This window comes from Onychostruthus taczanowskii, unplaced genomic scaffold (assembly GCF_017590055.1).
Source record: "Onychostruthus taczanowskii isolate IOZ18803 unplaced genomic scaffold, ASM1759005v1 scaffold12, whole genome shotgun sequence".
NCBI lineage: Eukaryota > Metazoa > Chordata > Aves > Passeriformes > Passeridae > Onychostruthus > Onychostruthus taczanowskii.
Genome location: NW_024498351.1, coordinates 9,813,530 through 9,836,893, shown reverse-complemented (window position 1 = coordinate 9,836,893; position 23,364 = coordinate 9,813,530). Strand labels below are relative to the sequence as shown.

At 39.3% G+C, this 23,364-nt stretch overlaps 1 protein-coding gene across 2 annotated transcripts; it reads right to left on the bottom strand.

Annotated features, from left to right (window-relative positions):
* Positions 1–11,467: 11,467 nt before the first annotated feature.
* On the bottom strand, positions 11,468–23,169 carry LOC121348398. 2 transcript variants are annotated; one of them, XM_041427843.1, is made up of 9 exons: positions 22,379–23,169; positions 20,494–20,580; positions 20,073–20,306; positions 18,743–18,765; positions 17,726–17,871; positions 17,078–17,169; positions 16,889–16,984; positions 14,751–15,801; positions 14,450–14,629 (listed from the first exon to the last, which is right to left on the bottom strand). In XM_041427843.1, exons 1-9 carry the CDS (start codon positions 22,925–22,927, stop codon positions 14,601–14,603), a joined length of 2,307 nt encoding a protein of 768 aa, XP_041283777.1. In that variant the 5' UTR covers positions 22,928–23,169; the 3' UTR covers positions 14,450–14,600. The 2 variants fall into 2 exon arrangements, with proteins under 2 accessions (XP_041283776.1, XP_041283777.1); XM_041427842.1 differs by having other exon boundaries at positions 11,468–15,801; positions 22,379–23,166.
* Between the last annotated feature and the right edge of the window lie 195 nt (positions 23,170–23,364).

Below are 23,364 nucleotides of genomic sequence, written 5' to 3'. Positions count from 1 at the left end.
TATTTCATAGTTGTTCAATGATATGTCATTTGAGTGGATCTTTATACAGTAATTTTCTGGTCCTTACATGAGCCTGGTGGTATTAGTCTAGAAAAGGGAGTTAGGTTGATGGATCAGTGAACAAATGAATTCTCTTTAAAAAGTGAAATGTCACTGATAATCATGCAAAATATTCACCAAGTCAGAGAAAGAATGCAAATCTGGGAGGAAGCAGCCTAGAAAGCCAAGACAACCACTCTTTCATGATGATGCAAGTGTGCATTTGAGAGTTAAAAGCATGAGTGAGACAGCTGAGAGCCACTGAAACAATGATTCATCTAAATGGATTACTAGAAACACCACTTTCAGACTGTTTGGAATACAATTTCTGGCTTTGCCATCAAAACCTGACTAAATCCAAAGAACCTGGCAGATCAAAGAGGAGGTTTTTGTAATACTATCACAAAAGACTCTAAAATTCTAAGATGCTATGTGAGCGATATAATACATATATTATTTGCTTTGAAATTTGTGCAATGGTAAAACATGGCTACAACCCAGAGAATTTAGGCAATAAATCTGTTACTGAATCTGAAAAACTTTTTGCAAAAGCATTAACTGTACTGTTGCACATGTGGTACAGATAGGAAGAGAGGCATATCTGATGGGCAAGATTAGGATCCCACAAAATGAACTGATCTAGGTTTTTCTTTATATAACAAGAGAGAAGGGTGATCTAACCAAAACAAACCAAACAACAAGCTGTTTAATTCCTTTTGTTTTCACTTTCAGATCCAAACAGTCTGGAGAGTTAAAGTTTGTCTTGATATAAGCAGGTTTAGAAGAGGTGTTAGATATATTTTATATGGAATTGGAATAATAATTACTATGCAATAAATGCATTAAATACATAATAATTATATATATAATATAATTGAAAAATTATGTAACAGCTACAATATGTAAATACACAGTATTCAGGAATTAACAATCACAAAAATTTTATTATTTTGACATAGTTGTACTTAATGTATGAGAATATATTGCACAGTTTCATGATCAGTTGATATGTGACATCTATATAAACAAACCAATACAACATTCTTATCTCTATTTTTTGTAGCATTTTCCTGCAGCATGAATTTCAAATCCTAAATTGAAACCAGTCCTGTGAGTGAGTCTCAGGAATCATCAACATCTAAAGCTTTGCCTTGGGAAATGCTGTCTGTGAGTTTTTAAACATAAGGGTTGATTACCTCAAAAGCACATAGAAGTTAGCACCTCTCCTTTGAAAACATTTAGCTGTGTTTGACCAAGAACTCATTCCTTACCTTTATTCTACAAATTGAATGGATGGTGTAATATTCCAGCAAGCAGTGAAGGGGTTCCAGCCCCAAGGGTTTTCTGCATTGCCAGGTTTGATGCTCTTCATTTTTCTGTGCACTTGTACTGGTGTGAGTGAGTTTGCAGTTTTGGGAATTGCACAGAAGAGATGTCAGAGACTATGCTTAGGGTTGTTGCTGTCCATTGACTTCAAACCCTTATGAAGTACATTAGTAAATATAATATGACAAAACTTTTAACAATACTTAGCTGCCATCTTTCAAAGTTCATTGACTTAATATATAAAGTTATTTAACTTATAAAGCTCATGAGATTTTTTTTCCTTACAAATATACAGAAAATGTAATCTGTGAAGATAAATCACCCCTTCTAAAAATCACTGAGAGGTGACAGTGATGGTGTCTACAGTTTGTTTTCAAAATGGAAATGATAATGACAATCTCACAGTTTAAAGTTGTAAGAAAAATTAGTATCTTTTGAGAATCAAAGCAAAAATAAAAGTGCACAGAATTTTCTAATACATTTTCTTGGAGTGGAAATAGAGCAGTTATTGACAGTAAGTGAGTTTCACAAAACCCCATCAGAAATCCAGGAAGGAAGCTAATTCTCTTTTGTCTTTATCAAACTTTCATTGAAGAAGGTCATTTAATCTAAACTTATTTTTTTTATAATGTTTATTATAGAGCTTTTATTCTAAGTATTTCACTGTTATTAGAGCAGACATCATTGTTTTGATACTTTGCCAGCATTCTACATAGACAGGTAACTTTGAAAATGTTTTTAACTAAATACCTTAAATTTTGGTCAGTTTTATATCAAGTAGAAGCTAATGCCTTTCTAGTACACACTTCAGTCCTTCCATAAGTCTTTCAAGTTCCTAAATGTAACAGCTTTGAAAGCAGACTGTACATTTGTTCAGACTCATAGTTGTATAGACTGGACATCTGCCTCACTGCTCAGGTCTCGTAGAGGCTGCATAAGGTTTACGTGACAAAGCCTTCCCTTCATCATTATTTGATTTCTGAATGTTTGATTTCACAGCCTTAATTCCCGTACCTTGCATGAATAAAGATGGAATAGAGAGATACTTGAACATGATTACATAATCCTTGTGATAGTTTGCTAAGACTGTCTGAAATTTAACTTTTAGAATTGCACGATGTATGTTCCATGGACTAGTGTTTCATCATATTATCTCTCTGTGTAAGTTTAATTTTGTTTTTAGGTTCTGCCTTGTACACTGGCATCTGAATGATTGTTATTTAATACATCCAGACACACATTTCCTCAAAAGTACAGTTCAAAATGTTAACAAGCCTTCATCATCATAAATCTCTTCAATCTGGTGTTTGTTTAGTGGTGATAGTGATAACAAAGGGTCAGTATTGGCCCTTCACTGAGCTTGCAGCCTTCACATCTTTTCAGAGTGTTTCCTATTGGAATAGAGACCTAAAGGAGGGGTCATTCACACTATTATGTAGGTAGAACTTTGGGTACTTTGGGTACTTTGCTTCTTGGGTAATACTCAGAAAATGGGACAGGACAGAGGAATGGCAAATGCGTATGAGGGAATCAGTGCTTTAGGTATTATTATTATTATTATTATTATTATTATTATTAATAATTTTAAAATGAGTGATTAATCTTTTTATTTTTTAAATGGTTTATTCTAAATGTAATATTTTTTATAATAGCTGGTACAGAGTGAAAACATATAAATTTGTTTATAAAACTTCAAATAACACAATAGAAAAAGTATTTTAGACTGAATATATGAAGTAATAATTTAAGATCTCTGCTGCTTTGTGTGGGATTTTTATTAGCCTACTTGTATGGTAAAGTACATTTGCATTCTTTTACTCAAAAATCAGAGTTCTCAAAGCCTTAATATCACTTTATCCTTGGACATGTTTTCATCATGGTGTATGGATATGTTTCATTACCACTGGGTTACTACTGGTGCTATATGCACTGACTATGATTTGTTTTGTAAATATTTTATATGAGGGAAAATGGAAAACATAAATCAGGTTTATAAAGCAATGAACTTGGAATTTATGGAAGACATTTAGCATTTCTCAGCTAAAATTGCATAAATAATTCATATGTAATTTGATCAATAGATAGAATTCAAAAGCAAAATCATTGAACAAAATCAGAAAAGGATAAAAGATGAATAGGGGAAAAAAGTGGAAACAATTGTAAAAGCTTTGCATTGACAACCAAATTAAACAAAATTTTAGGTCTGGAATAAATAATGTAAAAGTTTTCCTGGAAACATGCCAAAGTAATTCTGTGAAATGTACTGCAGAAATGTCTGGTTTCAGCTGTGGAAAGAACAATCCCTAGGTAAAGGTAAATGTCCATATTTTTGTGGTTTCTTTGGAGGGGATGGCAGGAATTAACTCTGCGAAGATTAGAGAAGAACAGACTGATAAACTTTGCCTACTGTAATGGTAATGTTCCCATACTAAGAGTTTTGTGTGCAGTTCAGATCACTTCAAGGAAATTAGTCTGTGAAAGAGGCATATTCTGTATCTGAGGAATTTTCTAGGCATAAGAGCAATTCATCAGCTTGGCATCAGCTGAGATTTGTGAGAAGTTATTTTTTTCAATAGGTATATTGTAGATTATGTTGGGCCAGCTGAGTAGCAGAAGAGGAAAGAATGCTTCAACATGCTAAGGGACACAAGAGACCTATATTGTGCTTTTTGAGGGTGTACTTACTATTTCAAGCTTGCACATCTCAGTACATTCTCTTTCTATTAACTTCCTAGCAATGATGGTGAACATATGTTCTTCACAGGAAGAACAGTAAGGTATAAAAAGGTCCCTGATTGAGGTACACATTCCCCTTGGTGTGATGGCCTCTCCTGCTTAGTAATCCTCCCTCAGCAGTGGCAGCCAAGGAGTGCAGGACCTGCTGCAGGGGATTGATTGCTATTTTGTGATTGCCCAGACCCTCAGGCCATTCAGCTCCAGGCTCTTGAAGCTGCTCAGTTCGAGCAATTTTGATGAACCCACTGATACACTGTCTAGGAATGAAAGGGAATTAGAAACAACTTGCAGGAGCCTTTGGTTTGACCTTTTCATACCAATCATTTCCACTTTTCTGCATACTAGCTTCTTGCAGCTTTTTTTTTTTTTTTTTTTCAAGCTGTGTTGCCTAACAGGTAAAGTTTAGCATATCATCAGTTAGTGTAGAATTACTGGAACAGTTACACCTAGTCACTAGCTACAGCTAGTTAAACGTGAAGCAATGACTGAATTAAGGGTGGGCTGGCATCAGTAACTGTTCACCCAGATCAGCAGATGCTTAAGGTTTATAGGACTGGAAGCCTCAAATGATGTGGGAGACTGTTGCAGCGTGCTTTTATACTTTGTAATACTTTGTAATACTTGGATTTTGTACCCCCTTTATTCCCCCCCGATGATGTACCCCTTTTTGTACCCCCTTCCTCTACCTATGTAACCATTCTCCTGTGTTGAGATCATCCCCCAAATCCCCGCCCTGGCTCTCTGTCAGTCACTCAGCATCCCATCCCTTCTATCTAGATCTTTCGGTCAAAGCTGTCGAGTGATTAGCCCGAAGCCAGGGGTCAGCCCCCCAAGGATGATGTTATACGCTATCCCAAATGTCCATCCCCTAAGGCTGTATCCCTGGAGGGTCTTTATTGGTCAGCAAATGTATCTACCCTCGGTTTCCTCCCCCCCTTTAAATGTAACCTCGAGACTCCTTTGTCTTGCTCTGAGCACGGCGCACCCTGAGGAGAGGGGCTCCCTGGGGAGCTCCGAATAAACCTTGGACTGGCCCCCTGTTCAGAGTCGGCCTTTTACCCTCCACCGATGTCTCCAGCGTCTCTTTTGATGCAAAGGCGACTAGCCTAGCTGCCCTCAGTACCCTCGGGGCACCAGAGAGTGTCCCCCCGCTGTCGGTCACTTCGGGGCTGCCCCCCCGCTGTTTGCCGACCCGGGGCTGGCCGGGGTTCACTGGGAGGCACCCAGAGAGACAGAGACAGGAGACATTAGGACAATGCATGCTGTACTTTTGCAGAGAAAACATGCATGTATTTTCATTTTCAAGTACACCTTTAACATATGCTGATTTCTGTACACATTGGGACATCTGGAGAATCACTGCTTTTTGAGAGTTTCTTCCATTAGGGGAATGCGTCTTAAAAGTAAAATTAATGAATGTGACAATCATTAGGGCTGTTGGTTTTTGGGTTTTTGTCTTTTTTCCCCTCAAGGCAGAAGAACAAAAGACCTAAAAATAACTATTGAACATGAGAAGAATCCATTGTCTACTGGATAAATAGCATGATTTACTGGAGAGCACAGATAGTCAGAGGATTGCCAAATGCCTTAGATACTTAGGATTTGAGAATTTGACAAACAGTCTGGATTATTCACAGATTATAATAATATAATAATAATTTTTTTCATTTTTCCTACCTGTATTTGTTGCTGCATAGTTGGAATTATTTTTCTCGAAATTTGAAAGCAACAACATTTGAAAACCCTGATAGAGATGCACTTACATTGCAAAATCAAGAACTGTAAAGTTCAGAGATACACTGTTTATAATTGCCTGTAGTTCTGATGCATAAAGATTTTTGCTTTTTATATATCTGTAGCTTTATAGATTGCCGCTTCTCTTTCCCCGGCTAGCTGAAGTTAAGGGAGGGGGGCGGCAGTTTTTCCCCCTCGAGCTCTGTTGAATCCCAGTTGTCAGATAGAAACTAGAAACTAGCTGATGAAATATCTAGGAAAAAGGCGGAAACAAAAGAAAAACAGCACCCAGGAAAACCACTAAATCACAAATCAAACCATAGACCTACTAATGAAACAAAAAGCACAATACAACAATAGATTTTAATGTACAGCTGTATAGTTTCTAACACTTTAGCATAGTAGTTGCACTTTCTCCCATATTACACTACCTTCTAATTCTGTTTAGTCTTGCTTTTTAATCTAGCAAGGACACTTCACTTTGCACCATACATAATAAAAAGTTGGGCTAAAATAGGACAATATTTGTTAGATGTACTAATATTAATCAACCTTATCAAAACCTGTAGAAATACTGTATCTCGTGTGCATATAGCCATATTGTGCACTGAAAGCTTTCAAACAAGGACTTGCTTTTACATTACCATTCTATGACATTGCTGCCTTTTGCAGATGTTCTTAAATGCCTAGCACAGCAGGGGTGAGTGCATATCAGGTAGTGGTGCTCAAGAAGCACTTTCCCTGTGAAATGTGTAAGCTTTTTTCAGTGTCCTCCAGCATTTTGTTCAGATTTAACTGACTGTCCAGCAATCCCATTCACTTCCAAATTATGATGTCAATAGTATTCTCTCTAAATTATGCTTTTTTTTTTTTCTTTTCAGAAAAGCAGTGTATGCAAACACTGCTTAGCAGATCAACTGTGATTTTCTTTACTATATTGCCTAATTAAATCTGCTCCACACATGGGATTATCACATTCCACCTAGTACTGCATTGTAATTGAGATGGAATAGCCTGGTAATCAGCTTCTTATGGTCAGTTTTGAGATTATTGATCATCTAATTTTGTCATTAGAGGTTCGTATTCAAGAGGGAAATTTTTCTTGCCCCTTTTAGCCTACAAGGATGTAAATTTTAATGTAAATTTGTCTGTAAATATCTTTCAGCTTCCCTAGTGGCTTTTTGAGTTACTTTGAAGGCCAGTTTGAAGTTCCAAAATTGTGCTCCTTTTGAATTACTTTGTGTTCTGTATGTGCACCTCCCTAAAGAATACAGGACATTGTCACTACATTTGGGAAAAGCACAAAGCTTGAGTGCTGAAATCTTTAACTGAATATCAGATAATTTCTGATATATTGGTATGTGTTTTATGTTGTTGCCACATCTTTTCTTTTATCCATTCAATTTGTTCCGCTTTTTAAAAAAATTTAACTCTTATTACACTGATATCTGAATAACTTGTATAATTTATATGGCATTTCTCCAAATAAGCTGTTAGTTTTCTCATGCTGGGATGTACTTTGCATGGGCAGAATCCAGAACACATTCAAACAGATCTCCACATTTTGTGTTGTTGTGGGAGTAGCTAGATTTCTTCTGAAGCACAAGGCCATTTCCCATTTTGAGAAGAGAGGATGACAGAGATCCCAGGTTCAAAATTTCTACTCAGATGCATGGCAGGTAATACCACACACTGTGAATTTTATGTAATGTATTTATGTTTATGGGTGTGCACATGAAGATGTGGCATTAAAAAAATAAGTTCAAAGATAATCTTGAGTCTGGGAGTGAGGATTATATCAAGATGTACAGGGGAATTCCCGAACCCAGGGACACAGGAACAAGCCCCAAGCCCCACCCAGACCTAGAAGCCCTCAGCAGCCAGTCAGGCACAAAGGGAGCACTGGCAGAAGCTACTGAGGAGATTTAAACCTCTCCACACAGCCTGGATGTACACATAAACTGAGGAATAAGAGTCTGGAGAGCAGCACTGTGGAAAGGGACACGGGGGCCCTGGTCAATGGTAAATTGAACCTGAGCCATTGTGCCCTGGCAGCCAGGAGGGCCAATCCTCTCCTGGGGTGCATCAGGCACAGCATCGCCAGCCAGGCAAGGGAGGGGATTGTCCTGCTCTGGACAGCCTCACCTTGAGCACTGTGTGCAGTTTTGGGTGCCACAATATGAAAAAAGGATTAAGACATTAGAGAAAGTCAGGATGATGGCAACAAAAACGTTGAAGGGTCTGGAAGGGAAACCATATTTGAAGTAACTGAGATCAATTGGTCTGTTCAGCCTGGGGCAGAGGAGATCATTACTACAGTAAGGAGATAGTGGCAACATGCTGAGAGGAAAGAAGAAATCTCCAACTTGCTGTCGGATCCCAACGAAAAGAAGGAGAAAGCAGAAAATACCAACAAAGTAGATAATACTTAGAGCGTTAGACTGAACAGGGAAAACAAAACAGCTTATAGATTGCAACTCTTCCTCCCTCTGCTGCTCATCAGCTGCAAGTGTAAATGTGGCTGTACTGATGCTTGTATTGGTACAAAAGTTTAGGGATGGAACACTGGCATGATCCAGGCTGAAAATAACCCTATCCTTTTGGCTGCTTATATTTAATTGTGTATTGTACAGTGACCCAGGTTGGGGTAAAGACGAAAAAGTACTCACGTTTTTTTCTTTGGAACACTAGATTGAAAATATGACTTCCCTTCAGACCTAGTTTTATCAACACAAGAAATTTTTATTACACAATGGTAGAAGTCAGGAAAAACTGGCTATGGCACCACACAAGTATATGGTGCTATAATTGCTACAGCTGTTGCTTTCTTTGTTCTGGAAATACATTCCTCAGTGGAGCCCATGCAGGGCGGCTGGACATGCTGCCCACAGGGGCTGTGGAAGAGAGGCACAGGCTGTGTGTGCTCCCCTCTGGAAGTGGGCAAGAAGATGGAAAAGCCCCAAGGGCCAACCAAGTGCATGTTCTGGAGGTGGTGGGAGCACTAAAATGAGAGATTTGGAGGTCTCTTCTGACCTGGAAAAATCTGTGACTCAGGGATTGCACCAACCCAGGTGCAGCACTTGGAACCTGGCCTTGTGGAAACTCATGAGGTTCTCATCCCACTTCTCAAGCTTGTCCAGGTGCCTCTGGATGATGCCATCATTCAGTGGTGCCCCTGCCCCGCTCAGCTTCCCGTCCCCTGCAAATGTGGTGGTGCTCAGTGCCCCTGAATGTCGTTGATAAAGGCACTGACAAGCCCCGGTCCCAAGGCAGAGCCCTGAGAGACACCCCTTGAACCAGCCTAGTGAAAGATGCCCATGCCCACAGCAGGGGAGTTGAGACTATAGAATTCTCTAATGGCTTGAAAGGGACCTTAAAGATTATCTTTTTTCATCCCCCCTGCCATAAGCAGGGACACCTCCCACTAGACCAGGTTGCTCAAAGTCCCATCCAACCCAGTCTTGAAGACATTCAGGGGACTCGGCCTCCTCCACTTCTTTGGACATCCTGTTCTACTGCTTCATCACCCTCACAGTAATGCATTTCTCCCTAATCAAAACCTGCTATTGCAGTTTGAAGCCATTCCCCCTTGTCTCATCACTATGTTTTCTGACAGCGTCCCTCTCCAGCTTCTCTGTAGGCCTCCTTCAGATACTGGTTGCTATGGTGTCTCCACACAACTATCTCTTTTCCAGGCTGAACAGGCCCCACTTTCTCAGCCTGTCTTTATAGGAGAGATGATCCACTCCACTTAACAACTTCATGGCCCTCCTTTGGATTTGCTCCAACAGTTCCATGTCCTTCTCCTACTGGGGATACCAGAGCTGGATGCTCTGCTGTAAGTGGGAGTTGAAAGAGAGAATCAGCTCCCTTGACCTGCTGGCTACATCTCTCTTGATGCAGCCCAGGACTCTGTTGGCTTTCTGGGCTGTGAATGCACATTGCTGGCTTGTGTTGAGTTTTTCATCAACCATCACCGCCAAGTGCTTCTCTGCAGGGCTCAATCCATTTTCTGCTCAGCCTGGATTTGTGCCTAAGACTGCACCAACCCAGGTGACTGAAAGGCCCTTAACATCCTTTCCAATCCAAAACCTTCCATAATTCCAGTATTTCAACAAAATATTGACTGTATTAAAAAAAAAAAATCCAACATAGTATTCTTAATTACTAGGAACTGAGTTTATTAAGTTCGTTTTTAGTAATTAGTGGTCCTTTTTGCAAAAGACAGGGTCTTCATCATTGACAGAAAGCTCACACAATCTCCTGCTCTATTTAGCCAGCAGATTTGTCTGCAGTGTTCCAGTTTAGCTTTGCAACAGGTTATTCAAACAATTCATACCATGTTCTCAATATAATATTAATAAATTATCTTTTCTAATACTACTCATGAGTCTTATATGCTCAATATAATTATAGAAACAGGAGCTTTTGCAGCATTATTAGTTTAGGCTTACAGCTGTTCTGCAGTGACCCCAGGGAACAAATGTGGCAGTATTTGAGGTCATGCCAGATGCTCTCTTCATTTTTACCCTACCTACACAACAGGGTTTATTAACAATGTAACAGTTCCAGTGCATATCTATTTGACTTTTTCTTTCTTCAGGTTAAATGAAGAATGAATTTTTTCTTTCTTCAGGTTAAACAAGCTTACTATGCACTCAAGGATTTTTCACTGCTTATTAAATCTATTGGGTGTGATAAATTTGTGATTTTTAGAATACAATATATGCTTCATTTTTAAAGCAACTTAAAAGAGAACAATACTCCTTTTTTTTTATTAAACCAGAATAAGTCTGAGTCAACTGTGATGATCCAAATAATAATAATAATGTTCTACTGGCATTTAAACAGCTGGAAGAAAACTATAAAGAGAAACTGAAGTATGTTACCTGAAAAACAAAAACCAACTAAAACACCAGCACTTAACAGTCTTACCACACAGATCAGCAGTATTCATGTTAGAAAGTTATTAGATCTGAGTTATCAAGTACAATTTCAGAATAAAGCTTACTTAATAACCAATATTACAATAATAAACAAACCAAAAATACAAAATAATGCCAAGTTTGCTTTAGGAAGTTAACCTTTAAAAATTGACATTTAAGCAGCTCTAATGTCAACTAAACAATTTTTTGTTTTTATTTTCTTAATAGTCACAAAACCAAATAGTTGCACTTCATCTTTCAGTTGCACTTTTTTTCCAGGCAGTGACATATATGTTAATATAGCTCTGTAACATATATTGAACAAATATCACATTTCTGACAGCTGGACAGATTAGCCTCTCAGTAGGACAGCATTAGAAACTTTCACCTCTTTTGTGAAGTATGTTCAAAAAGTCCTTTAGCCATTATAAAAAAAATAAATTGTTTTAGCTGCTTTCCAAGGCTTCCATTGAATCATGTAGTATAGTCATGAACCACCATAAAAGCTTTCAAACTGGCCTGCAGATTTAGTTTGCAAAATCTGAAATATATAGAGGGCTTCATACCAATATAGCAAAGTTTGACTAATAAAATTTTCCAACCATATGTAGAATTGCTTCATTTTTTACCCCTTGTATCTTAAGGAATCAGGAAGACACAGAATTGTGTAAAACAAGTTATTGAGTTTAGTAAAATATGTTATTTCCTTGGTGCTTTGGGTTTTTTTTCTGGTGTATTTTTTTTTGGTTTTTGTTTGTTTTTTGTTTGGTTGGTTTTGGGTTTTATTTTCCCAGCAAGGGCAAATTTCTCAGCAGTATTTTCAGACAAATATTTCACTTTAACACTGCCTTTTCGTTTACCTGTAATCTGAAAAAAAATATATACACATACCTAAGTTTAGATAACCTAGGAAAGCGAGGCTTTGACATCAGTCCTCACCATCACACAGAATTTTATGACGATGACCAAGATAGTGGTATAAGCCATTCTCTATGGATAAAAAGCAAAATACACATGAAGGACAACTCTGAATCCCATTTCTTTGAATTAGCTCTGGTTCACTCAAGATCACTGACTGTGCTGCTTCCAGTCAGGAAAGGGTTATTTTTTTACAGTAGTCAGGAGGAGGCATGCCTAAGACCCAGAGGTTATTCTGTACCTCACTGCATTTTCAGGGAACAGGGGAAGGGCTCCCTTCTAGGTCAGCATAGTATGGTTAAGGGAGTGGGCAAGGATCTTCTTGTTGGGGGTTTCTGAATCTGATCTGCCCTGTAAAACCCGAATGCTGAGCTATCAGGCACTTGGACAACAATGCTTGAAAAGCAGCCCCAGGACTAGAGCAAACCCCAACACCCACAACTTTTACTTTCAAAGTAGTACATAGTAGTGTATTTGCTTTATGAGTCTATGAAGGTATCTTTTCACTAAGAGAAAAAGTATCTGCATGGAAGTTTAACTTTATCAAACTCTCATGAAATAACAGAAATTAACAGAAGACAGGTTGAAAATATGTAAGCTTCAGAAACTTTTTATAGATTCTGATTAACCCTAGCTCATTAAGAATTTTTTTTTGTCAGTGTAGAAGAAAACAAACATTTTCTGCAACTTCCTGGCAATGAATTTTACAGGTGCCTCATCTGACTCTAAAATTGTTCAATTTCTCTTGCTTTTGCTAAGAGTGAGACCAACCTCCACCTGTGACACTCTCTGCCATTATCATCTCGCTCAGCCTTTGTCTTCCAGTGATTTGAATTAACATTTCTCTCTTACACATGCAAAACATGACAAGAATGTCTAGAGATAGCATCAGAAAAAATCTTAAGAGAAAATTGAAATACCGTAAGATTTAAGAGATGAACATCAAGAACTAAAAGACTAACCATAAAGAGAATTTTTATCACCTTCCTTATTATAATGCAGACAGAAAAGTAGTATTATTGTAATAAAAACTAGAAACATTTAATAATTTTCAACACATTTAATAAAGGAATGCACTGCCACAGAAAAAAATGAGGGCAAGAACTGAACGCAAAAGAAATTAGGTCAACACTTACTGAAAGAAGAATAGCTGCTCTAAGTTCTATGTCAAAGTATATTAGTAAGTACTGCAGAGATTTAAATTTAAGTAATTTTTTTTAGAGTTAGAGAGGTAATTTGCAGATTATTGATTTTTCTAGTTGCCAGAGAAAACTTCTGAAGGAATATTAATTATTCTGCATTTTAATACTGCCAGTTGACATATCTATCTAATACAGAATTAATTTCATTAAAGCTTAGCATCAGCTTTTGCTGAGGCATGAACAAAATAGAGCTTTATTCTGAAACAGTGCTTCTGTCTGTGTATTCCAATAACTAAAGCAGTTATTTCTTGGATCAAACAAAATAGCCAGCAAAGTAGAAAAGATGGTATTTTTATCCTTTGTATTGATTTTCAGACTAAAAATTCCATGAGTTCTAAACCATTAACACATATAGTAAGAAGTGCTGGTTTCCTTTTTTCTTGTCATTACACACAGATTTTAAAAGAAAATTTTTGTGTTTTAAAAGCTAGGTTCTCCAAAAGCTTTCAATGAAACAGCAAGTTAATTTGTCCAAGTATTCCCAAACTGTAGCCAAAAAGAGCAGAAATTTAGTTGCAATGTTTCTTTTTCCTGAAAGCAGCACTTCAGAAGTGTAACTCACACCCTTCCGCAGCGTGTAACAAGAACACTGATATGATGCTTCCATTTCAAAAGTGCAAGAGAAATTATTGAAATAACACTCAAACTTACACCTTCAACATACATTAAACACATCACAGAAAAGGAAACAGCCAAGGGGAGATAAGTAAAACAATTTTTAGTACCGCATTCAATATCCTTTATTTTTGTTGTGGCTCTCCTCCCTCCCTGTGAGCTGAATGCTCTTGGCTGTTCTCTTACCCATTTAAGTGCAAATGCTGCTGCACACAGACAGCAATTTACTGCCTCCTGCCACTGAGGCATCACCCAGCCCGCTTTCTGGGACACCTCAGTTCCCCATCCCCCAAACATACCCCAGAAGGTTTGCATGCTTGAAGACGCAGCATCTATAGCTATGCTTTGGTCTTGAGCAGGACATGACATTTTTGGTTGTTTCTTATAAAAAAATCACTTCATTGCATTGTACTGCTCATAAGCAGTTATGTTTCCAACACAGAGATACCTCAATTGGCAAGAAGTGGGGAGAACAGCTGTAAAATCACAACTATCCCCACCTTTGAATGTGTTAAGTAGCATTTATTTCATTCCAGCTTATTTTCCTTTTCAGTCTCTCTTCACATCTGATTTTGTTCTACTTGACATTTTGTCTTCAGCAACAGAAAATATTCTGATGCATGGCTGGTATCAGTAGAGACAGATGTTTGACTTAGCTCTTAAGTGTCAGAAGTGCTGTCTCTTAGCATTTCTCCTGTCTCACTTATTGCAAGCACAGAACCTCCGAAAGATGGATCACTGCATGTGCCAGGAACAGAACAAGCTGTGCTCTGCAATTGTACAGGCTCAGGTTCATCCTCCTTTCTAGGACACACACAGTTGTTTGCAGCAACAGTTTCTTCATCTTTTACCTTTTTTTGTTGTTGTGTGGCTGCAGTGAGTTGAGTGGAAGATGCATTCTCATCTTCAACAGGACAGACTCCTGAACACAAAGGCTGACAAGGAGCATTACCATCACCAAGGCTTTCTGCACTTTCAGTGTTTTCAGATGAGTTCATAGACAAACACGAGCCTTCACATTTTGGATGATTCTGAAGAGAAGCAGGCTCTGCACACTCTGAAGTCACAGGTTTCCCTAGATTTAGAAGTGTTTTGTCAGGAGTTTTCATCTTCTCCTTATCCATTTTCTCTGTTCTGTTTCCAGAAAAAAACATGGAAGAAGTCAGCAAATCAGAGGTATTTCTGAGAATGCCTCCAAATGAAAATACTGGTGAAGGCAATGGGAAGTTACTTTTGAAAGAAAATGCACAATTACTGGTGAGAAGAGGGGTCTTGGAGACATCATTCACCCCAGCTCCGGTGTTGGTTTCTGAAGTACCGCAAGCGACAGTCACGCTGGATTCTGAGGTGTGAAGTTTTTGTCCCCCTAAGACAGATGGTTTTTGTGTACCGTATCCTCCAGGCTCCTTTGCACAAGGTGCTTTTTCCCTCATGTGAGATAATGTTTTTTTGTCAGATGGCTTCTCAGATTGGCTACAAAATGAGGATGATGGTAACACCTTACATGAATTGCTAGCTTCTGATTCTGCAGACCAATCTCTTTCTGAATTGCTAAAGGGAAACAAAATGTGTGGTTTCTCACTTTCTGACGAGACTAAATTAGGACTTGTTGAAGCATCACAAACTATGTTTTTGGTTTCAGGACCATATTTATCCTGGCTATTGGTTTTATCTACCTTATCACATTTCCCTAAATAAAACTGAGGGAAAGCACATCTCTTGTCTTGCTTTTTAAAGGAAAATGTACCTCTATCTTTACTAGATCTTGGTACTGAGTTGTTAGATGCACTGAAAGTAAAAGGTACACCTGAAGGTCTCTCTGCTGAAACATCTACAGATTCTGAAGTTGCTGCTGATGGCTTTAAGTCCAATAAAGCACCAGAACTTGAGTTCATTTCCTTGGAAACAGTACCTGCTGATGCCTGTCTTGGCCATTTTTCTTTAATTAACAAGTCTGGAGAGGTTTCTGACAAGGCTGGACCTGATACTTCCTGGCCACTTCCCTCATGAAATAATTTTAAGTCACCATTTGTTTCAGAAAAGATCCTACTTGTGGATGGGATGACATGAGCACTGCTTCCAGAACAGTTTCTTTTGTCAAAGCCACCTCCTCTTTGCAGGGTTCCCATTTTTATTTTATCTGTCTTATTCGCTTTGGTAGGTGAAGATATAAAAGAAGTTCCTGAGGACTTATCCTTGGAGGCCTCAGCAGTTACAAATTTATACTTTTTATTTGCAGGGAAATTTTGAGTCTTAAACACATTGGTGAGCTTCTGAAGTTCCATATAGTATTTGTAACGTAGCTCCTAGAATTACAGAAAAAAAAAAACAACCCATCACATTATCTAAAATGGCATTTGTGGATTCAGAGGTTATAAAACTCAAGTATGACTAAGAATGAAGAACAGTTTTCCTATACTCTAGAGAGTTTCTAATGTATTTTTCCATTGCTACTGGAAGGGAACAGAACACAAGTCATTACAGAAAAAAGTGCTTTAAAGACAACTGAACACATAGAACACAGACGACAAAGTAGGTTTTGAAAGAGAAGACTACAGAAAACTGTATTTAGAGTCACTGTCAAAACCAAAATTAGATAAAAACACTAACCTAGATATTAAGAAACAAATTCTCAATCAAATTCTCATGAAAAATAGCCATCTGAAATTAAGTTAGATGGTGGAGGTTTTGTTCTTTTTTTGTTATTATATATAATTGCATTCTCAATAGCAATAGAAAATAGGTACTTTCCAAAACAATGCAGGAAAAAGAAAATCTATATTTAAAGGACCTAAGCAACTTCTTAATTCAATCATCTGCCACTGGTATTCTCAGAACACGCATAATGAGATTCACTGCCAGCCATGGCACTAACTGTAACTGGAATCATTCTGTGCAGAACAATACTCAGCCACCCACAGGGAGCTGCTAGTAAGTATTAAAAAAAAAAAAAAAAAAAAAAATCTAGTTGCATAACTGCATCATTTGAAATGAAACAAAAAAGAGACTGAATTCAGTTTCATGTCAAACTATGTGGTCTTACAAGACGGAACTCTATTCTATAGAAAACAGAATACAGGCAGATGATGGCCTCTTCAAATAGACACTAGGGAAGTTTATGTGGATTAGAAAACTACAGATGTGAAAATAGATATATCAAAAAGCCACACTAAATATAAAAGTAAGTATTTGAAGTCAGTCATAAGATTAAGTTTCAGCTTTCTAAAGGCAAAAAAAGAGTAAAATTCTGACAGCTTTAATACCTAGTCAGATTTCATTCTAGAATTGTAAGGGTAACTTTCTATTGAGTAAACTGATTTAAAAGTTTATTTAGAAAGTTGCATCACAACAAATAGTAACTTAGCCATACTCACAACTGATGTTCAATCATACCTCATGGCTCATATTTTGAAATGCTGACATTTCTGATATTGACATAAAGCGAGTAGGGATCCTCCTACCATCTGCTTCATCCTGTCCTGCTACAGGCTGAAAAATATTTTGCAGCAGACATATTTCATTTTGATAAGCCAAAACAGACAAAATAGTACCATGCTGAAGAACACATAGGCAATAACTTACAAGAAATGTATTGGGTATATTCTTCTGGTCCTGCCACTGCTTTAAGGTATCTTTAAAAAGAGTTGAGCTCTCATTTCCTTCATAAGGCAGCTCTATTAGAAAAAACATAAGGGTAGTGATGGACAATATATTAAATACAGGAAACACCGAAAGGTTCCTGTGCACCTAAATGGATTCCATTTAAGAACAAATATATAGTGCCCTAAGTGAGACCCTAGTCCTTGTTGAATTTTCTGTGATATAAGCAAGAAGCCTGTGTAATACATTTTTAAAATGCTGTAAATGCCTGGCCTTACAGAAAACATAGCACCTCCTCCTGGGAGGTAAAGGCAGTTAATGTGAGCATAGCCAACATTTGCATGACACAACAAACGCCCGTCTAGTTCAGCAACACGCTTCTGACAGCGGCGCTATCGGCTGGGTATCAAAAGTACTGCAGACTGCAAACACACAGCCTAGCAACCTGCTAGAGAAAGCACATTCATAAAAAGCATTTAAAAACCCCTCGTGAATTTATCATCCATTTCATTTGCTCAGATGTTTTCTTTCATGTGTTTGCCATGCAGGTTGTTTATGAGCAATTGGTTCCACAAATGCCAGATTTGCAGACTTCCCAAATCTCATCTTAATTAAGTCCATCTTCCTCACCTTGAACCATGCCTGCATCAACAGGTGTTAACTCCAGGGCTAAGATTTCATTAACCACAGACTTGATATCTATCTTCTTTGGCACATACACTGGTGGTTTTTCCCAGCTGGATGCTATATTCATCACATCAAGCTGAGTTTTCATTCTGGAAAAGGGAAAAAAAAACCAACACTGTTGCAAAATGCAACTTGAACAAATTTCTTCATGCTTACATGCTAGCTAAATAACAGCTGCCTAACATTAAAAAAAAAAAAGTATTTTATAAAGAAATCCCTAGGAAGAAGAAGGAATCAGAAAAATTATGTCTACAATAAAATTTCAAGTTCTCTAGTTTTTTTTTTCCCTAACAATTTGTTCACTTAAATTCATAATCAATGAAAACTGCAAGAAGTAGTGCTGATAGGTCCACAAAAAAATTACCCCCTCCACTTTCCTTAGCATACATTGCCCGACTCTGAAGTATACTGCTTCTTCAGAGAGTATTGTTAATGTTAGTCTGAAACACATTGTATTTTAAAGAACTCCATTTCCAATATTCTTTCTAAAATATAGGTTAAAAGGTTATAAGAAATGTATTTAAGAACCCTTAGAAGACATTACAGGGTATGTACACTACCAACACAAAAACAAAGATACTGCACAATTTCCACAGTCTCTTACACAAAGATTTCTGTAAAAGCTTCAAGCATGCTTCAGTGTTCCTGAGTTTAAATAAGAAATCTGAAAATATCCAATCCCCAAGTACTGATGAATTTCTATATTCACTTTTTAGTAAGGAGATAATTTAAAAGCTTGATTATCTGTAATACCAGATAGTATGTCACTCAGATTCTTCACACATTTCCTGAAGTTTGTAATATACCAAAATATGAAGGTATTATAATCTCTCAATTACTCAATACTATTTTAGTTTTAAATTGCTTATCTTATGATATCCAATGCAGCTATTTTTTAGTTTTTCATGTTAAAAATAGAAAAGAAAACTAGAGAACTAATAAAACAAGAAAAAAATATACCTTGTATTCAAGCCACAGGCAACCTATAAATAAAATGAGAATTCGTAAGATATGACATTTCTCCAACTATCAGGAGTTATTGCTTTATCAAAAGCACTAAAGTACCTGTCTTCATTTCACAGAACTATAGAAAATAATGCTGTTAACATTAGAAAACCAAGCAAACAAACATAAAAAACCCAACCTAAACAAGTATGTCCATGACAATTATTTATCTTGTAATATTTTGTGATAAATAAAAAAAAAAACTCCTTCAGAGCCCATGGGCCAAATCATGGGCCATATCGTCACTTGGTAAGTTTCAGAAGTTCAGGTACCTTCAGACATTCAAATGAAGGACTATTTTGCATTTCTTGGACAGGAAAGGCTCTGCTATGTGCTCTCAATATGCTCAAAAAAGGTGTCTTTCAGTTTTTAGTCAGGTGGATAATGGTGGCAAGACGTGCAGTGCATTGCACTGTGCTCACACAGGACTTCCCAAAGGACATGTAATGAAAAGTAAAACACCTGACAGGATTAGAGCTGCTTCCCTATAAAAATCTGGTGATCTCACTGTACTAGATTTTTACACAAAAAACCCCAATGCACTGTTATGGAGGGCAGACAGGGAGGTGTTAAGTTAAAGAGAAAGAAAACAAATAGCAGAAAGAGGAAGTAGGTGAACAGGAGGAATGGGAGGAAAAAGATGAGGAAGTTAAGAAGGAACCAAAAGCGAAAGTGGAGAAAGAGCAAACAGAAGGCAAAAGAGAAACAGAAGGCAAAGGAGAAACAGAAGGAACAGGCAGAATATGAAGCAAACCAGGAGACACAGGAGGAGGAAGATGAAAACGGGATGGGGAATGACAAGAAAAGAGGGGGAGGAGGAACAACAGAAAAGAAAAGGAGTAAGTTGAGAAAGAGAGATGTGGCAGTGATTAGTGACATACTAATCACTGGAATCACAGTATTTTCTCCAAAAGTGGGAGTTGCTTTTACTTCAAGTAAAAGTTAAATTTTCCTTTTCAAGTCCTTGACCAAACATAAGTCGAACTCTGTACTTTATTAGCATCCTATTTATCTGGAGGCACCAAAGGACCTATTCCAGAAATCAGCAATATGCTGTTCCTTAGGAAAGCAAACAGTAAAAATCACTGATAAGCTGCATATAAAACTTTCTCAGACTTTTCTAAAAATGAAAAATGTTGTTATCAAAAAGTATGAAACATTAAGTAATTTTAACCTATATTTTTCATTTGTTGACTTTTTCTTGCTTGATTATAATCATATCTACAATACAGCAAGCTTATTTGAGTTCTTTAGACAACTGCTATCAAAACCAAAATGTAATCACCTCCAGGAAACACTGAGGATCACACTCATGGACAAGCTTTTCACAATCCTTCAAAAAATTCTCAATGGTCTTCTTGTGAGTTTCTTTCATTTTCTTCCAAATCTGAAACTCTTTCTCTTTTTTACCTCTTTGATTTTCAACATCTTCTAGTAATTGCTGTTTTTTCGCTTCTAGAGTTTTGAAAATTTCTCCAAATTTCAGCTCAATTATCTCCACCTCATTTTTCAGCATCACCTAGAAGCACGAGAACACAAGACCAGATGTAAATGCAATAGCAATGTCCAAACAGAGTCACTTCTCTAAGTAAGCTCAGAGCACATCTATGCCACAAGGAGCACCTGTATGCTCCAGGTTGTGAATAAACTCTCATTGGAAGAGACTAAAAGACATACACACAGAATATCCAGCATTTGTAACTCACATCTGCATCATTCGGTTGTTTTGAGATCTCATTCACCAGCTTCTCATTTATTATCCTCATTTGTTTCAGAGTGCTAAAGAAGGTTAACTGCAAGACAATTGAAACACTTAATTACAACTTCATCCATTCAATAAAAAAAAAAAAAAAAGTTTCAGTGCTTATCTAGAATCAGTTCAAGACAAACAAGGAGCTATTGGAGAGGGTTCAGTGGATGACCACAAGGATGATCAGGGGCTTGGAGCATCTCTTTTATGAGGAGAGACAGCAGGAGATGGGCCTGGTTAGTCTGAAGAAGATTGAAAGAAGATCTCATTGACGTATATAAATATCTCAAAAGCAAGTGCCAAAAGGAGGGTGCCAGGCCCTTTTTAGTGGTGCCCACTGAAAAGACAGGAACAGTGGCCATAAACTAAACCACAATAAGTTTCACCTCAACATGAGGAAGAACTATTTCACATTGAGGGTGGAGGACCACTGCAACAGGCTGCTTAAGGAGGCTGTGGAATCTCCCTCTCCAGAGACATTCAAACCCCACCTGGTCACAATTCTGTGTCACCTGCTCCAGATGACCCTGCCTTGCCAGGAGTCTGGACTGGATGATCTCCAGAGGTTCCTTCCAACCCTATCAATTCTATATTCTGAACAATATAGTAAAAAAGCCTGTGATTCAAAACATCACTTAAGGCTTTCCTGGATCAGTACACAAACTTTCTTCTGCTGTTTCTCAAAGCAATGTTCTTAGGCTCACCTACAATACATACTGATAGAATGACTACTTTCTAGTTAAAACATTGTTTTCCTCAGGCTTTTTTAACCCCTCCCCTCACAAACATCTATCACAATGTAAGTTTTAATGGTGTTATTCCAGTTTGGCAAAAAGCTGTGTGATACTCACTTTTTCTTTTTATGCCTCACATTGCTAAACCAGAAAGCTGTTCATAAGCAATATATTTCACTTTGAGTTTAAACTAATATTATCACTGAGTCTTCCTCCTTTATTTCTCTACAGTATCACTGCTTTACATTATGTAGTAGTATGTCTAGTGCAAAGGCTGTTTTCCAAACCAGTTTCCCAAGTGACATACAACTGGTGATGGGAAAGACAGGAGGAAAATCAGTGTAAAAGCAACTTTTGTCTTAAAGAATAGTCAGTGCTGTACTTAAACTTTTATACTTGTACCTTTCATCACTGCCCTGCATTTGTTTTAATTACTGCACAAGAGAACTGCCACCCTGCATCTCAACTTGCACAGGGCATGAAAAGCTCATTCTAGCCAATGGTTCTTATTTTGTTAAAAATCACAACTTCTACAACCAGGCAACCACCCACTATGGCAGGCAGCTGCCTTCTTATGCAGACTGTAAAGCATCTTGCTTATACATTTATTATTACTCACCCAAACTATATAACCCTAAATATGTAATTATCTGTGACCCAAATTACCTATCGCAGCTAGAGAGCCTATAAACAAAACATCTGTGGGTGTTTTTTTGGAGTTGCTCGATCTTCCTGAACTTGGAGAAACAACAATAACCAAACATCAACACTCCTCCCCCACCACTCCGAATCAAACAAAAAAAAAACCCGACATGACTCCAAAATAACTCCCCAGGTCCTTCAGTAAGTTGGGTTCAGATCTGTTGCTAGTGTAATACCGCCTGGTCCCCTGTGTGGGCTGGATGCAGTGTGACGGCAGCCCGGAAAGGCACAACCCGGCAGGCCACAAACAACTAACCCCTCACTGCCCCAAAGCAGCACAAGCGCTCTGCCTCTCTCCTGCCCCACGCCGAGGTTTTTCCTGTGTTTCTGAGTAAAAACAATCTCCAGTGGACAGCCCAACCTCCCAGCCAGTCCCCCAGAGCGGAAGAAGAGGGCCGCGCTTACTTTTTCTTCCTGGTACACCGTGTCTATGAGGTTGACAGAGTGGAAGATGCCCTGATGCTCCTCGGAGACGCACTGCCCGCACCCCGCCTGCCGGCACATGCGGCAATAGAGCTGCACCGGCCGGCTCGGATGTTTCTGGCAGCTTCCCCCGAACGCCTGCACGGAGAGCAGGTCGGACCCCGGCTTCGGCCCCAGCGCCGCCTCCCCGGCCGTGGCGGCGCCCGCCGCGCCGGCCCGGTAGAGCTTGACCACCTCCGCCAGGGTGGTGTTGACGGGCAGGGCGGCGACGCCGCCGCGGGGCAGCAGGCACAGCTTCCTGCACAGAGGACAAGGCACCCGGGCGCAGGACGGGCCCGGGCCCGGCCCCGGCGCCCCGCGGCCAAGACGGGCCTGTCCCGGGCTCCGCTGCAGCTGCTGCAGGCGGGCGGCCTCGGCCGAGGCCAGGCACTCCAGCACGCAGCCCCGGCAGAAGTTGTGCGAGCACAGCGGCAGCGTCACCGGCTCCTCCAACAGCGACAGGCACACGGCGCACGTCAGGCTCGCCTCCATCGGCGGCGGACAGGGGTCGAGCGGCCGCCGCCGCTCCTGCTGCTGTTCCGGGCTCCGCTCGTACCACTGCCCCTCCGCTTCCAGCTCGATGGCACCGGGGGGGCTGCGGCCGGGCTGCCACAGAACCCGGGAGCGGCGCGCTCCAAACGCCACTTCCAGCCGTCAACTTCCCAAGAAGTGGCGCCCGGCCGCAGGGGGCGGGGCCAGGAGACGAGCGTTGGTGATAGGTGAAGGCGCGAGATTGACATCGCCTTTCTCCAATAAAAGCAGGCGAGGTCAAGGGGGCGGGACAGAGGGCTTTGGGACCCGCCTCCTGCCTGGCGCGCGAATGCCGTGGCGCCCGCGGGGTCCTAGCGCCGCCGCCGCCATTTTGTGACGGGCTGTGGGCGGAACTCCCGCCTCACGTGATGGGACGGGAGCTCGGGAGGCGCTGGGAG